Here is a 15,878-nt window from a genome sequence, read left to right as displayed (position 1 = left end):
AAAAAGTTAGACCAGCCCTTTAAAACCAACACTTTTCTTACTTTTTTGGCCCATGTGCAAAAATCCATACCATATAAAGTGAGGAGAACATATCGTCATCTTTATCCATCCGCCCAGACTCGTTCACCTGCTGAAAACAACATATTTAACTCTGTGTCCCCTTTTTAAAAGCCTCTTTTCCCCTCATAAGGGTGGGACATGTGTATTTTAACATGAAATGTACAGCTTGGCATTTCTGATGCTAGATCTGTCAAATCAAGTCATTTGTATAAGTTGGAAAAACAATGAAGTCAGGGTTGTCTTCAAGGCGGGTTGGTTTTGTTTTTAGAATGATATTTGTACATCTTTTATGCCCTCGCCCACTACATTACTACAACTACTTTATCACCTGAGTCTTCTGCGATATAAAAGAGTACGCAGTGCTGTTCAAGTGATTTCCTTGTGTGTTGTTCAGGTTACATTGAAGAACCAAGAGGTCCTTCTGATCGCCAACAGTCCAGTCCATTATCCCAGGTCCTTTACAAGTGCAACAAACCATTAGAGGGGAAGCAGCTTTCAAGTAGAGGATCCACCTGAACGTAATAGGGCCGTCTCTGCACAGCAGGCTGTGAAAGCCTGGGTGATGCCCCTTAAGAAACGGGAGCAATATAACCCTTTAAAAAGGCGTAGCCGGGTAGGGAAACAGGAGCAGCGTGGTCTTGCACCGCCTAGGGAACTAGGGTTTAGCAGTCAATCATATTTTCAATATCTTGACCCAAGAAAAGGAGGATTGATCAGATTATACACCTGCCAACCTTGAAGACATTTTATTAGTACCCCCACCAACAGGAGGCCATTTTCATATTTTCATTTATATTTTGTAAAAAGGCTAAAATGTTAAATTTAAGACAAAGTTTTGTGTGATTCATTATATGAACAAACATGTCAGATTTTTCTCATTGCATTATAATGTCAGCTGTTTTGCTCCATTTTCTGCTGATTTTTAGTGAATTCATATTCCTACGATGCACCATGGGCCTCCAACGGCCCCTGGGACATACTTTGGTCAGGACTAAGCACATGATGCGACATGGTCTGTGAGCAACCGCAACTCTCAGGGCTTATTTAGCTGGTTAGCTTCCTTCATAGGAGTGAACCACGCTCAGCTGGAACTACTCCGTGCACTACTAGTCATTTGTATTGAAAATGTTGATCCACAAATTGCAGATGGGCTGCATGTCCTCTGAATGAGTCATATACAGAGATCAAGTTGGATAAGCTGACCAATCACAGCTCGCTGTAGCTCCAAGATGAGGTGCACGTCATGCTACCCAAGCTTGCAGGGGGCGGAGGGCGCCGGTGAAACATATGTGGTGCCTCGGCACAGGAGCACAATCCGGCAAAATGCGTACCTGAAGAGCAACCAAGCGTATTCTAGAGCAGAGATTCCCAACCTGGAGCAAATTGCAGGGGGCACGTGGAAACATTTCATTTCCAAGGTGATGAGTAAATCTTCTCAATCATTTCATATGAAGACAGGCAATAAAAAGGAACGTGTTTCCCCAGGGAGACAATAACCTGTGGCATATAATCATAATAGTTGTGTTCTTTTGGAGAACACATGCATGAGTGAGGGTGCACTCATGGTGTGACAAAAAGGCTCTGTTGGGGGGGGCCCACACAAGACAAAAAAGTTTGGGAACCACTTTTAGCACAGTGGCACAAATGTGTCCATGTTGGCAGGTTAAATGTGCATTTTGAAGTACAGTACATGCAAGCGTGAAGATGATATATTGTTCATAGTAACCACGTTGCAGCAACAGGGCACTCATTCATTGTCCAAGTCTTGCAATTGTTTGTTTGCTGTCCCCCTGTGCAGGTTTTGGACTTTTTTCATATTCATTTGTTCATAGTTTATTTTATGAATTTTGTGTTATTTTCTGATTTTTTGCTTGTTACATTTTTTCTCTACTAATTTTTAATTTCAAAAGATGTTTCTTTCTAAGGGGGATGTGGTTACATTTTCCTTAATTTGGAATATTTTTCTTATTGTTCATGGAACGCCCCATTGTCAGCCAAAAAGTTCCTCACCTCATCTTCAGAGTCGAGAGTTACCTCGTCATCATCATCATCATCATCATCGTCGTCGCCCAGGTGCTCCTCCTCGTCCCCATTGAGTAAATTGCCCAGCTCGTCCACGTCGTCTTCCATTGGCATTGCGCTGTCATGCTCGGCTTCATCCAGCACGTTCATGTCCAGGATGTCCATGTCCTGCATGTTCTCATGTTCATCCTGAGTACAAACAGGATTATATGTAGACCTTCACCGTCCACCTCACCAGTTATGCCAGCACACTTACATTGCCGTCACGGGAGTCCTCTTCTAAATTGCCGTCCTCGGGTTCATCGTTCTCCTGTCTGACATCTGAGAAAATGCAGGACTTATGAGGTCACATATTAGGAGTTGCTTTTGTAGCTTCTGGCCGTGCTAATGCACCCGTGCGGGGTGACATTCAACGTCATTGTGGCTCAAATAGGGCCCAACGAAATCCCTTTTATTTCTGTTCTCATTTTTAGAATGACATCTTCCACTTATTTGTACAGCGTAGAGTGCATGCTTTCTGGGTTAGTGAAGACTGTACCATAAGACCGTACCATAAAGGTGCACTTAAGTCTGACATTTTGTCCAAAATGGGCGGGGCGCCTTATGATGCAGCATGCCTTATGTGTGTAACGAGTTCCAAAATCTGTAAGTGTTGCTGTGTGACTTATGACTGGGAGCGTCTCCTCTTCCTCTATACGCTGCTTGTATAGAGGAAAGGAAAGGTGGATGTGACTGAGGACCCTAAAGGCACACCCCAGTAGTTATAGAACTATATTTTATTAAATGGCGCCATTTATCCATCCAGGCAAGGGTTACCGTGGCGCAGCAACATCCAACAGATTACAAGAAAAGCTGGCCATCTTCCTCTCCTACTGCAGTAAAAACATTGCAGACAAATACTACCCAACTACATCACCAACATAGACGACGCGCCACTCACTTTCAACATCCTGGTGAAGCACACTGTAGAGAAGACCAGCACGGTAGATACACACAATGGGACACGAGGGGTCGGCTTTTACTGTTGTGCTTGGTTGCCATGGTAATGGACAGAAACTGCTACCTGTGGTGATTTTTGATGAACTTGCCCCGCTGTTCATTTGGGATATAGAAGATGAGGACTTTGATGGATGTATGGATGAGGATTGATTAAAAATAACGTGAGTACATTCTAAAATACAGTCAAACTTGTCTATAGCGGCCACTAGAGGGAGTCTGCAAAAGTGGCACCATAGACAGGTTGGCGTCCAGTTTGAATGTTGACCAGTAGAGGGGAAAAAAGAAAAAAAAGGGGGGGGAAATAAGAATAATGTTGACCAGTAGAGGGCACTGCGGACTGCAGGTAAAAGTTGTACAGCACTACTAGGCTTGTTATTATCATGGTTCATGGTTTTATTTCATCCTGAACATGCATGAGTCAAACAGTAGCACATCACATAGTACAATTCACAATTTTGCATGTCCAAAAAGGAGTAGGAAGAAGCAAAGCTTATTTAATCCTACCCCTCATCAGTTTCACATCAGTTGCAATACATTTATTTACCTCTTGTTCTTCCAAGTGTACTTTGTAGGTCTACATGACAATGTAGTGCAATCATAGCCAAGGATTTTACTTACTAAAAGGAAGCTAGAGGCTTAATAATAACTGATAGAATATATCCACCACCCACAGAACAAAGCTGTGCTAGTAATGTCTTACGCTTGTTTTTAATATTTTACTTTTTATACGGCAGAGTGTCATTACAGCTTTAGTTCATCAGGAAGTGACAGGAAGTGACGGTGGGCGTCCCGAGCAGGAGAGCTAGGCTCAGTGCTAGCTGTGAGTTTGGAGAGAGTTGGGAAGTGTGTTTATGTTGGCGTGGATGTAAAGTCCTGCAGTGTTCTCCGCTGTTAATAAAGCCATTAAAGTGCATCGGCGACGTGAGTCTCTCCTTCCCCACAACAAGCGGCATTACAGTATTGACCAGTGCACACCAGGAAATAAACGGTGTCATTTCTTACAGGCATTGGCTGGACAGCTATGTAGTGGGGCTTGTTTAACCTTTGCCTTGTGGGCAAGCAGGAAGGAGAGACGATGCTGAGAGATGTGTGTGTGTTCTGAGCTGCTGTCTGGTGGCCGCGTTCAATAAATAAAGTTGGCAGAAGCAACAGGAGAAGTTTCCTTCTTTGCTTCGGAGCTGAATAACACTGACAAGTTAACAGACTAGTAGCGAACGGAAAAGACGACGGCTTTGTTTGTGTCGAATACAGAAGATGAGGACTTTGATGGATTTGTGGATGAGGATTGATGAAAAATAACGTGAGTACATTCTAAAATGCTTCAATTAAGTACAACCGAACTCTGTTTTGCTCCCGCTGCCGCATGCATGCTAGCGTATGTTTTTTTTTTTTTTTTTTTTTTTTTTTTTTAAATTGTAGCGGGAATTTTTTTTTTTCAGTGGCCGCTATAGGCAGGTGGCCGCTAAGACAGGTTTGACTGTACAACCCAACTCGGTTTTGCTCTCGCTGGCTTTTTAAAAACATACAATAGCATGCATGCTAGCGTACTGTAGCATTGCTGGGAGCACTCCCTGTTCCCCAGCGTGCTTTGCGGTAGTGCTTTGGTACAAATGGTCTTAAAGTTACATGTTTGAGCTACATAGTTGTTAGTTATTGTTCTGCAAAAGTAGAGGTAGTGTCTTGTCTGTTTTTGCGTTGCTGTGTGATGTTTTTAGTTGTGCACCATGACTGAGACTGTTGTGTTGAGTGATGACCATCCTGATTTCAAGTGGGTTTGATAAAGTGAATGACAGCTCTGCTCTTAATTTATCTAAAGAAATAAAGCATTGTCGCTTCCTCACTGACTTCTGAGTGACACGGCGTGCATACCTGTGCCCAATAATACAGTGCGCCTTGTGTATGTGATAAATACACAAATAGCACCTGGAACTGAGACTGCGCCTTTAATGACGGTGCGCTTTATGGTCGTGAAAATACGGTACAATGTCTATGAATGAAATGCAAAAATCCCTGCAATAATTTAGGCCAGTAATTGGGAAATGGATGTTTCTGATGGGATGGCAGCCTCTGCACACGTTGCCACTAAATCCACTACAAACTGTCAGGCCCGTGCTTGTCATTAAGGAACATATAGTCACCCATGCAATTCCAGTCATGTTATTAATGCAAGATATTTTTATGACGCTCTTATTTTGTTTACAAAATTTAGACAACATGGGGCAAACGTGGCTGAGTGAACTTTCTCCGGATTCACACGTCACACTGGACGGATTCCAGCTGGTACGAGCGGACAGGAATGCAACGGAGAGCGGTAAGAAGAAGGGAGGGGGAATCGCTGTGTTTGTGAATGATAGATGGTGCCACCCGGGACACATCTGTGTGAAGGAGCAACTGTGCACCAGAGACGTGGAACTGTTAGCGGTTAGCATGCGGCCATACTACCTTCCGAGGGAGTTTTCACATGTTATTGCTATGACTGTGTACATCCCCCCCTCAGCGGTCGCTGCTGCAGCTATAGAGCAGATCCACACCATCGTCTCTCAACTTCAGAACCAGCACCCCCAATCCCTCCTCCTCATCTCCGGTGACTTCAATCATGCTTCCCTGTCCTCTGCTCTTCCCACCTTCACCCAGTATGTCAGATGCCACACTAAAGACAATAAAACTTTGGACCTCCTGTATGCAAACATCAAGGATGCATACACCTCATCCCCCCTCCCCCCGCTGGGTCGTTCTGATCACAACCTCGTCCATCTCGTCACAGACTACACTCCAGTAGTGAATAGACAACCCCCTGTGAAGAGGCCTGTGAAGCAGTGGTCTGAGGAGAGCAGTGCTAGGCTCAGAGACTGCTTCCAGACAACAGACTGGGAAGCGCTCTGTAGTCCCCATGGCAGTGACGTTGACAGCATGACGCACTGCATCACAGACTATATTAACTTCTGTGTGGAGAACACTGTGCCCTCCAAGTTGGTGCGGTGTTTTCCCAACAACAAACCCTGGGTGACCTCCGAGATTAAGGCACTGCTGAACAAGAAGAAGAGGGTCTTCAACTCGGGGGACAAGGAGGAGATGCGCAGAGTCCAGAGGGAACTCCAGCACAAGATCAGGAAGGGGAAGGACTGCTACAGGAGGAAACTGGAGAAGCGGCTGGAGGAAAATAATGCCAGGGAAGTCTGGAGAGGCCTGCAGACCATCACAGGCCATGGCAAAGGAGTGGGGAGAAACCAAGCCAGTGGGGACAAGATCTGGGCAGATGAACTCAATCTGTTTTTTAACATATTTGAGTCTGCCCCCCCTCCATCCCCTACCCACTCACCACTCTTCACCCCCACATCCCCATCCCAGCCATCCTCTACCCCCCTCTCCATAAGTGATGATCAGGTGAGGAGTCAACTAAAGAAGATCAAGGCAAGGAAGGCCCCGGGACGGCATCAGCCCAAGAATCATCAAGGACTGTGCTGACCAGCTCTGTGGAGTTCTCAGGCACTTGTTCAACCTCAGCCTGAGCCTGGAGAAAGTCCCGGCCCTGTGGAAGACCTCCTGTGTGGTCCCGATACCAAAGACACCGTGTCCCAAGGAGCTTAACCACTTCAGGCTTGTTGCCTTGACCTCTCACCTGATGAAGACCATGGAGAGGATTATCCTGCAGCACCTGCGACCCCTGGTGGGCACTCAGCTGGACCCCCTGCAGTTTGCTTACCGGCCTGGGATAGGAGTGGACGACGCAGTGATCTACCTGCTGCACAGATCACTGCTACACCTGGAGGACAGCGGGAGCGCTGTGAGGGTAATGTTTTTTGACTTCTCCAGTGCCTTCAACACCATCCAGCCGGCACTACTCAGAGTGAAGATGGAGAGTGTGGGAGTAGACCAACAACTGACTGCATGGATTATAGACTACCTCACCAACAGACCACAGTATGTGAGGCTCCGTCACTGTGTGTCTGACATGGTACTCTGCAGCACAGGTGCCCCTCAGGGTACGGTGCTCTCCCCTTTCCTCTTCACCCTCTACACCTTGGACTTCACACACAACTCCACACAGTGTCACATCCAGAAGTTCTCCAATGACACAGCCATTGTGGGTTGTGTTTCAGAGGGGAATGATCTGGAATACAGGACGGTCATCAGGGACTTTCTCAGCTGGAGTGAGCTTAACCAGCTGCAGCTCAACACCAGCAAGACAAAGGAGATGATCATTAACTTCCAGAGGAAAACATCTCACTTTACACCGGTGAACATCCAGGAAGCGGACATAGAGTTGGTAGACAGCTACAAATTCCTGGGTGTTCACCTTAACAACAAACTGGACTGGTCCGTCAACACCCACGCCCTCTACAAGAAGGGCCAGAGTCGCCTCCACCTGCTGAGGAGACTGAGGTCCTTTGGTGTGTGCAGGACTCTTTTACGGACCTTTTATGACTCTGTGGTGGCCTCAGCCATCTTCTATGCTGTGGGCTGCTGGAGAGGGGGCAGCACGGACAGGGACAGGAGCAGGATAAATAGACTGATCAGGCGAGCTAGCTCTGTCCTGGACGGTCCTCTGGACTCCGTGGAGGAAGTGGGGGAGAGAAGGATGTTGGCTAAGCTGACATCCATCATGGACAACACCTCTCACCCGCTACATGACACTGTGGGTTCCCTTAGCAGCTCCTTCAGCAGCAGACTGTTACACCCACGGTGTAAGAAGGAGAGGTTCCGCAGGTCCTTCATACCGACCACTATCAGGCTCTACAACACCTGCACCACCTGAACCATGTTGTAGACACTATGCTTTCTTTACACTGTTCTCTTTACTTGTCTTGCTGCTGTAACAAGTAAATTTCCCCGCTGTGGGATAAATAAAGTACATACATACATACATACATACATACAAACGGCGAGCTTCCAGCAATGGGAAAAATTATTAGAGCTCCCTTGTTTCTTGATCCATTGTAATGCCTGGTACAACTAAAGGTACATTTGCTTGGACAAATATAATGATGATAACAAGCATAGCTCTTAAGATATTCATTTAAAAGCTTATATCTGCAACTCAAATGCTTTTCTTGATAATAACCACAATCACTTAAGTTCTTGCATGAATAGCTATAGCATTGTACTGCTAAAAAAATGGAAAACTTAATGCACAAAATATCAAATGTACTTATTTGTTCATGTGATGCACACAGAGCAACGAACATATTTCTGCTCCGTTGCGTCGTGAGGTGTTCAGGTGCACTCGTAAATAAGAGTGTTACGCGCTAATTGCTTTTCGTTTTTATTCACATACCCCCTATTATAATTGGCTTACCCCACTTTGGGGTTTAGGGGAATTTAGGCTTCGTTGAGTTGCATCCTGAGCACAAAGTCACATGATGTCAGCTTCTATCCCATGAACGCAATTTATTGGCCAATTCCGCGATGATGTTAATGTGGAAATCACAGGCCCCTTCCTACACTGTACAGTGCTGTGTGCGGGGTGAAGTTCATTGTTCCGTTATTGTGGGTTAAAGTTAAAAAGGACCATGCAGAACAGTCCACAATGACACTGAATACAACGTTGCCACTCATTTTGGGTGACCCCGTCTTCTGCAAAAGGTGTGTAAACGTTGTCGAGTGTGCAGCCTTCATGTTTACCTCGAGCTGCCCGCCTCGGCGTAGCTTTCTTGGACGCCGACTCGGGTGAAATAACAATAGCGTCAGGGTTTCCACCCTCCTCCTCGATAGCCTGCGTGTACAGATAAAACAAACAAAGTGAATGATATTGCAGGACTACTGCACGGACAGCAAATTCACCACAACGGGACGTCGGGAGGAGACAATTGGAACATTACATGAGCTAATGGCCGCTAGCTGCTAATGCTAGCACGACTAGCATGTGAGCTAGCAGTTTCACATTTACGTAATGGTATTAGTCCATGGTGCGTACATTAAAATATGACTAAATGATGTCGTAAAGTAGTATTTGCATGTTTAGTAGTAAAGAGAGGACCAACAAATAAGACCTTTTTCAGGCGCTCCGACAGCACGCTTTTAACGCCAGTGGTGTCCAAGTTTCGTTTCTTCAGCTCGGCCTTCAGATCAATAACCCTCAGGTCCGACAGTTTGCGAACCTCTGAGCCCTCTGGGAGATCTACATCTGTTGCTGGATCAGCCATCGTTGCGTCTGGAAAAGATCCTCGCTCAGCTTGAAAAGAAATCAATTTGACCGCACCGTGTTTGCGTGCAAAAGTTCAAAATGGAGACCCTTGTTAGTCGATAACGTCACTGCGCACGCTCAGTTGAAGTGCAGTGCAGGGCCGCGATGGCACTCACTGCGCATGCTCAGCTGAAGTACCGCGCAGGGCGCACGGTGGCAGGAAGACGTTCACACACTGCTACTTATTTCAGGCAAATTTAACATGGTCATCCAAACATGTTGGACCGCAACACAAAAACACAAACTTGGCTGTGTTACCTTTGTGAAAATGTCTTTTCATATCTTAAAAAAATCATCATACACCCTAAAAAAATGCTGGTTTATTTTCGTGACACAATCGCTGGGTTATGAAATGTTTAACCCATTATGAGTTATTTATGTGGGATTCAGGTCATGACATTACAGCAGCTGTGTTATTTGATCTACTCAACTGCATGGTTATAAATTGTTGAATCCATTATAGGTTAGTTCTGCTCGGTGACGTAGTGAATGGGTCATCACGTCGATAGACGTGCTCCCCTGCTGCTCCGCCTTCTCACAGGTAAAGACGACAGGCCAATAACCCAAAGAAATAATCCCAGTGGAAGGCCAATAGACAATAAAAGGTATGTATGTGCATACTACATTTAATTCACATTGTCAAGTTGCGTGAAAGTAGTTGCCTTGTTGAGCCTATTTGGTTGCTTTGGCTAACGTAACGAGGCATTTATCATGTCGACACACACGGATGCAGCTTTTCTGTTTGTTCTTGGCCATTTAACCAATGAATTATCGTAACTTGTCCGTAATGCCCATGAGCGTATGGTCGTGTTCATTTTGAGTTGGCTAGCTAGGAAGTTGGCTATCTTGTTGGCTCCCTTGAGTGCTAGCCAGGTAGGTCGTCACATTATGGACACTTCCAGTCAAATTCTACCTGGGGGCATAGTTTGCTCCTTAAACTTAGCTCAATTTGCGTGTATGTGTACGTATATGCATTTTATTACATATAAATTATTTATGAAGGATTGGTTTATCTACACTATATCTGAAGAGCCCATTTCCAAATGGCACGTTTTAGAAAAATCGAAGGTTTTTTTTTTTTTTTTTTACATAAATAGCTGCTTCTTCCATTTATGCATTTCAATAGCAATATTGCTTTTCAAAGTTATTTATGGTGGACTTAAAATGCGGGTCGAAAAACAGGTTTCTTTTTACGAGGTGCTGAATCAATTCATTTTCTTTCCAATATGGCGCTAAATCCATCTGAATCACTGATCTAAAAAAAAGACTGGATCGAGCAACCTATTGTTTTCACGCGCCAAAATTTGAAGCCAGATTTTTTCGATCGCCGCCATCTTGGTGAGACCACCTTACGCGCCACAGCTTTGTGATTGTGCTGGTATACGAACGCAGAATTAGTGAAAAATCATCAAAAACATCAGGAGTGCCAGTGAAGGAAGCCAGGATGAGGAAACACAACTTAAAAAGCACTTCCCAAGAACCTTTCACTCGTAAGTACTTTTACTTGGCACCTTTTTTTGACCTGATATATGTGCCACTACTTGAACGGCTTTGCTTTGAAAAGTTCTTACTTTGAAAAGTTTTACCAGTGCGTTGCCATACTGTTGTCTCGCAGCAAAGTGGTCTCACCAAGATGGCCGCCGCAAATTTCCATTGGCTTCAAAAATAAAACAATAGAAGCTCGATCCAGTCTTTTTATTTTTTTAGATCAGTGCATCTGAATACGAGAGCAAAGTGTCATGGCCGCTGACTGCTTTTAACCAATCAGAGGGTCACGACCGCGGACTGCTTTTAACCAATCAGTGTCCCGACCGCTGACTGCTTTTAACCAATCAGAGTGGCGTGGTCGCTGACGTGTGTTACCCACGATGCATAGCAGTGTTTAGCTTCCTGTTTGTCAGCAATGGCATGAATAGTTCATACAGTAGCGATTTTATTTGTTTACTTAAGTTCTTTTTATTTGTTTCAGCTCTATGGACAACTTTGTGGTCAACACTTTGACAGAGTGGCAGCTGACAGACCTTGTACGGAAGGTTGAACGGAAAGAAATCGATTTTTTTCCCTTTATTTTCTTCTCTCCTATCTTGCCTTTTGTTTTATTTTTAAGTGATTAAGTTTATTAGGACATTTTTGCCGAGCTGCGGGAAATGTGAATTTGTCTTGGTGATGAATAAAGTATGTGTTGCGGTAGTTTTGTCAGGTTCATGCAACTTAAAACTTTCTTCCAACAAAGAGACAGGAGAAAGAAGACGGCTAGTAAGGCCTTTTTACTCGCGAGGAGAAGGGAAGAAATGTACTCAGCATACAACCTTCTGCCGCTCCTAGGACACTCTCCATCTCCTGGCTTTTTATTTCCTGAGGGAGTTTCCTAGTTCCATGGGGCATTGCAGCTCTAAAGGGTGGGGGGCTACAGCTGCAATGTGCTACACAATAAAAGACATAACAAAGCATGAGAAGTTACAGAAGACAGGAGGTCTTTGTGTCTGAACTGCGGTCAGATGTTCTCCTGTTTTTCTTCTCCAACGTCCTTGAGTCGTCCTGTTCAAGCTCACGCATGCAGCACAAGATCATAACAGTTGAGCAACAGTGTAGTGGCTAAAAGGAAGATGGTGAAACATACCGTAACATGTGTGTACATTATTCTAACACTTCCTGTTTGCACAGATTCTTTATTCATTCACTAACCTCTTCTCATTAAAGATGTTCACTTAGAGCAGGGGTGTCAAACTGGTGCCATGGAGGGCTGAGACACTGCAGGTTTTCTTTCCAGCCGGTCCCTAAAGCAGGTGATTTTAATAATCAACACCTTCAGTTTGAGGGAAGGAGCTCATCAATGAAATCACCTGCTGAAGAAACTGGTTGGAGAGAAAACCTGCAGCGTCTCGGCCCTCCAGGGCACCAGTTTGACACATGCCTTAGAAAGTCAAAGTTTTTATGAAAGCAAACACATTTACACTCAGAAGAACAATGTTAGTTGTCTTTACTCGTAGTCCCCAGGGTCTGATAACAGATCAGGAAGATGGAGATCCTCCATGTCGACAGCCAAGTCCATGTCCCTGTCAACACCGTCTGGGTCCAATCAGAGATACATCTGCGCCATTTTAACCTTTAACCAGGAATAGTACAACATCCACACGAGCTGCAAAAGCAGCAACAGATAACATGGATGACACCAGGCATCTGTACTTGCCAAACTGGCTCAAGCGGTTATCGACAGCTGTGTTGTTGGGAATGAAGGTCCAGCATTGTTCTCGGAACATGGCACACACACCTCCCTCCTCACCGCAACACTGTTTTGGCAAGCCGTAAGGGATGTGGCCTTCAGCTTCAAACCCATATTTCCCCATTTTTGCACATTGTAGTTTATTGGGTCCCAAGGTATGTTGGATCCTCGTCCCCTAACCAAGTGGGTCGTGATGGTCTCCTTCGCAGTGGATGGTTCCAGGTGTGACGGCGTGACACGGGGCTAAAAGGTGCGGTAGAGAACTGCACCGATCAGTAGACGGGTTGCCAAGTTGTCAGCCTGTTCCTGGCAAGGTGGCACAAGTCAAGTGTTTGGTGCAACCCTTTTGGAGAAAATTGGCATTTCTTTTTCTCCGTCCTAAATGGTCAGCTGGTTTAAATCCTTTTAGTGCAGGGAGAGGAACTTGATTGTGATGAATGGATTCCATCTGGTGTCCTACCAACACTCCTCCTCCTAGCAGCCATGCTCCTAGGACGCACTTCATGCCTCTAATCATTTCTGCCATGTCGTAGGTTTTTCCTGCTCTACTGCGATTGGGGTCTTTGAAGTACTTCACTGACCGTTAGGGATTTTCAGATTCTACACATCTGCACCCACCTTGTTGTCAGACCTGTGCTCACCCTTCCCGTCAGGGCTGTCAGCAGAAAGGATCTTTTTCCAATGTCTTAAATGTATGCACGTGGATCTTTCAGCCATTTGCGGTGCTGTTGGTGTGTTTGGCTAACCATCCCTCACCATGGCTCAGCATTGCTGCCCATTAGAGTAGGTTGGAGATGGTGGTCAACACACAGTAGATACCATTTGAAGTGTTGCCCCTTGCTTCATCCAGAAGTTTCTGGAGTTGGACTCTGTTGTTGTTCAGCTGCAGCTTTAGCCATTTTGTCTGCAAAACATTTCCTTTTGCAACGCTATCAATGCCGTTGGTATGAGCCGCACATTTACAAGTAGCCACCTTTTGTGGTCTTTGTACTGCTTCTATAATTGTGATAATTGTGCAAATGTCAGGGTAAGCTTTCCACATTGAGGCGGGTGTAGCTCACATGGCTACGTGTGTCCAACCTGAATGGAAAAGCTGACAACAGGACCGCTAGCCTAACGGGGGAACACATCGGGGGCATTCTGCTAAAGTGGCTCAACCATCCCAGGCTTTGTGCTGAAGATGCAGCTCAACAAAACACAATTAAACGGAACTGCAACACTGGTTATCGACTTACTTCATCAAGTCTGGTTTTGTGCTGAGTGCGCGTTCACTGGGCTTTTCATATCTTATTATTTTACTTGCGCTGAAAAGTGAAGTGATCCCAGCCAGGGTGTTTTACCCGAAATGAGCAAGCACTGAATATGGAGCGTTATGAGGAGTTCCCGAAAGATTAGGACTGCTAAAAGCAACACTGTGGCCACCAATAGGGCGAGGGAGGATGCTAACTATACCCTACTAACTTTGGCATATTAACACTCATCCATTTAACAAATAAATAGATTGGAGCGCCAACTGTCTGTTTTTCATCTTCTGTATCTCATTGTGACCACTGGATGGCAGTGTTGAGTTGTGGCAACCTTTTTTAAAGTTGTAAATTTTAAATTTAAATCAATGTTTTGTTCCAGGAGATTCCATCTCACTTATCGATGGATAATATCATCTGGCAACGCTCCTTTTTTCCTCCATGTCCCCTCAGCAACCTGATAGGTTATCAATAAATGGTGACGTCATTTCCCAATCAAACGGCGCCCATTTTAAGATGACAGCTGGGACCAGGCTACGAGTTTAGCCTAAGTTGCCATGGTGATGCAGCTGCTTTAAAAGAGCTACCTTGGCTTTCCACTCAACACAGCTCGCTAACCCACTAAACTGGCTTGACGGAACACCCCATGACCTTGCCCTAAACTATTACCAGGAACAACAAGTGTGCCAGTGTAACCCGCCCTGTTTCGCACTGCCCGCACCAGGACTTGAACCTTTGTAATGGGAGGCGAGGGTGCTGACCACGCGACTAAAAGCCCGGACTGTCGGTGGTGCAGAGGGAGTGAGCTTTACCGACGTACACTGGCACAGCCTCACAGGCTGGCATCCGCTACACCAGCATGGGGTCTCTGTGGCAGAGCTGACTTTTAGGCACCTGAAGCCTTTATTTATTGAACCCTCCCTGAGACAGATGCTATTCTTGCTTCCTCCATCTGGCTACGCCCCCCCCCCACATACACACACACGATAGAGGACTGCAGCTTGGCCTGTAAGTCCTCCAGCACGTCTCAAGGGGAACCATCCATCCATCCATCCATCCATCCATCCATCCGTTTTCTATACCACTTCTCCTCTTTAGGGTCGCAGGGGTATGCTGGAGCCTATCCCAGCTGTACAGGCGGGGCCTTGTATTTCTTTTAGAAACATAAATACCTGGGAAGAATGTGTGCACGCAAAATCCAGCTTTGCTTTACTGTACTTGTGGGACAGGCATGAAAAATAACTTGACAAGGGACGGGAAATAGCCCATCTACAACCTTACGATTCGTTGGTCACCATCAGGTCAGTAGGTCAGTAGTGCCACAGGCTGATCACCTCCGTACCGTGCCGTACCGTGCCATACCGTACCGCACTGATGGAGTCCTTTGTTCTCCAACAGGCCCCAACAAAGTATTGAGTGCAGAAAAGAATATATGAAAGTTTTTTTACATGAACTTGTAGGACATCCCCATCAGCAGTGGAGCACATCAACGGTGACTTTCCCCCACTCGGTCCCGTGAGCCAAGTCGTGATCTGTTTTGAATGTGCAGGGAAGTAGTACCTCCTAGTTGCTGGGGTCTCCTCAGCCTTTTGCTTCTCAAATCAACATGCGTTCAGAAGAGTACAACATTAGCATCACTACTGAACTTCATTCATGCTCACGCTTGTTTCTTTGAGGCTCCATGAGGCCGAGTCACCCACACCATCCCCGTAGTCCTGATGCTCGTCAAACATCTCAGCCTTTGTCATCATTGCTGGGCAGGTTTCACAACACGGCGCTCTGCTTTAAGAACGTGTGTGCGGTTTTGGACATTTCAGCAGGGGAGTCCAAACTGGGCAACTTGTTTTGTTTTTCTCTTCTGTCATAGGAGCATGCTTGCTTGCAAGGGAAGGACACCACTTTAAGGACAGTTTGACACCAAGTGCATGTCAACTGTTGATAATTGTTTTCCATTCAGTGCTAATAGGACTTTATAATACTTTTGTCTAAGATCGCCAGAACCGGTCCACGGATGATGCAGTCAACACTGCCATCCACACAGCCCTTTCTCACCTACAGGGCCAGGACACATATGTCAGAATGCTATTTATAGACTATAGCTCTGCTTTTAATACAGTCAGCCCCCACAAACTCACAAATAAGCTCC

General features: G+C 45.5%; 1 protein-coding gene and 1 long non-coding RNA gene across 7 annotated transcripts in view; one reads left to right on the top strand and one right to left on the bottom strand.

Annotated features, from left to right (window-relative positions):
• The window catches only part of safb (scaffold attachment factor B), a 37,189-nt gene extending 27,840 nt beyond the window's left edge, over positions 1-9,349 (bottom strand). For 2 of the 6 annotated variants that reach the window (XM_054789255.1, XM_054789260.1), the window contains exons 1-5: positions 9,072-9,348; positions 8,704-8,794; positions 2,339-2,403; positions 2,071-2,271; positions 71-130 (exon numbers count right to left, since the gene is read on the bottom strand). In XM_054789255.1, the coding sequence (XP_054645230.1) occupies positions 71-130; positions 2,071-2,271; positions 2,339-2,403; positions 8,704-8,794; positions 9,072-9,224 (570 nt within the window). In that variant the 5' untranslated portion in view covers positions 9,225-9,348. Of the gene's footprint in view, positions 1-70; positions 131-2,070; positions 2,272-2,338; positions 2,404-8,703; positions 8,795-9,071 lie in introns of all 6 variants that reach the window. The other 4 variants (XM_054789259.1, XM_054789256.1, XM_054789257.1 and 1 more) reach the window with 4 other exon arrangements.
• LOC129188553 (uncharacterized) lies at positions 8,545-11,367 on the top strand. Its single transcript, XR_008572664.1, has 3 exons — positions 8,545-8,664; positions 9,729-9,870; positions 11,235-11,367. It is a non-coding gene; the product is annotated as an uncharacterized LOC129188553 (long non-coding RNA).
• The last annotated feature ends 4,511 nt before the right edge of the window (positions 11,368-15,878 follow it).

The sequence above is a fragment of the Dunckerocampus dactyliophorus genome, chromosome 10 (assembly GCF_027744805.1).
Source record: "Dunckerocampus dactyliophorus isolate RoL2022-P2 chromosome 10, RoL_Ddac_1.1, whole genome shotgun sequence".
Taxonomy (NCBI): domain Eukaryota; kingdom Metazoa; phylum Chordata; class Actinopteri; order Syngnathiformes; family Syngnathidae; genus Dunckerocampus; species Dunckerocampus dactyliophorus.
The sequence above is the reverse complement of the archived record's forward strand: the minus strand, read 5'-3'. Positions and strand labels throughout refer to the sequence as shown.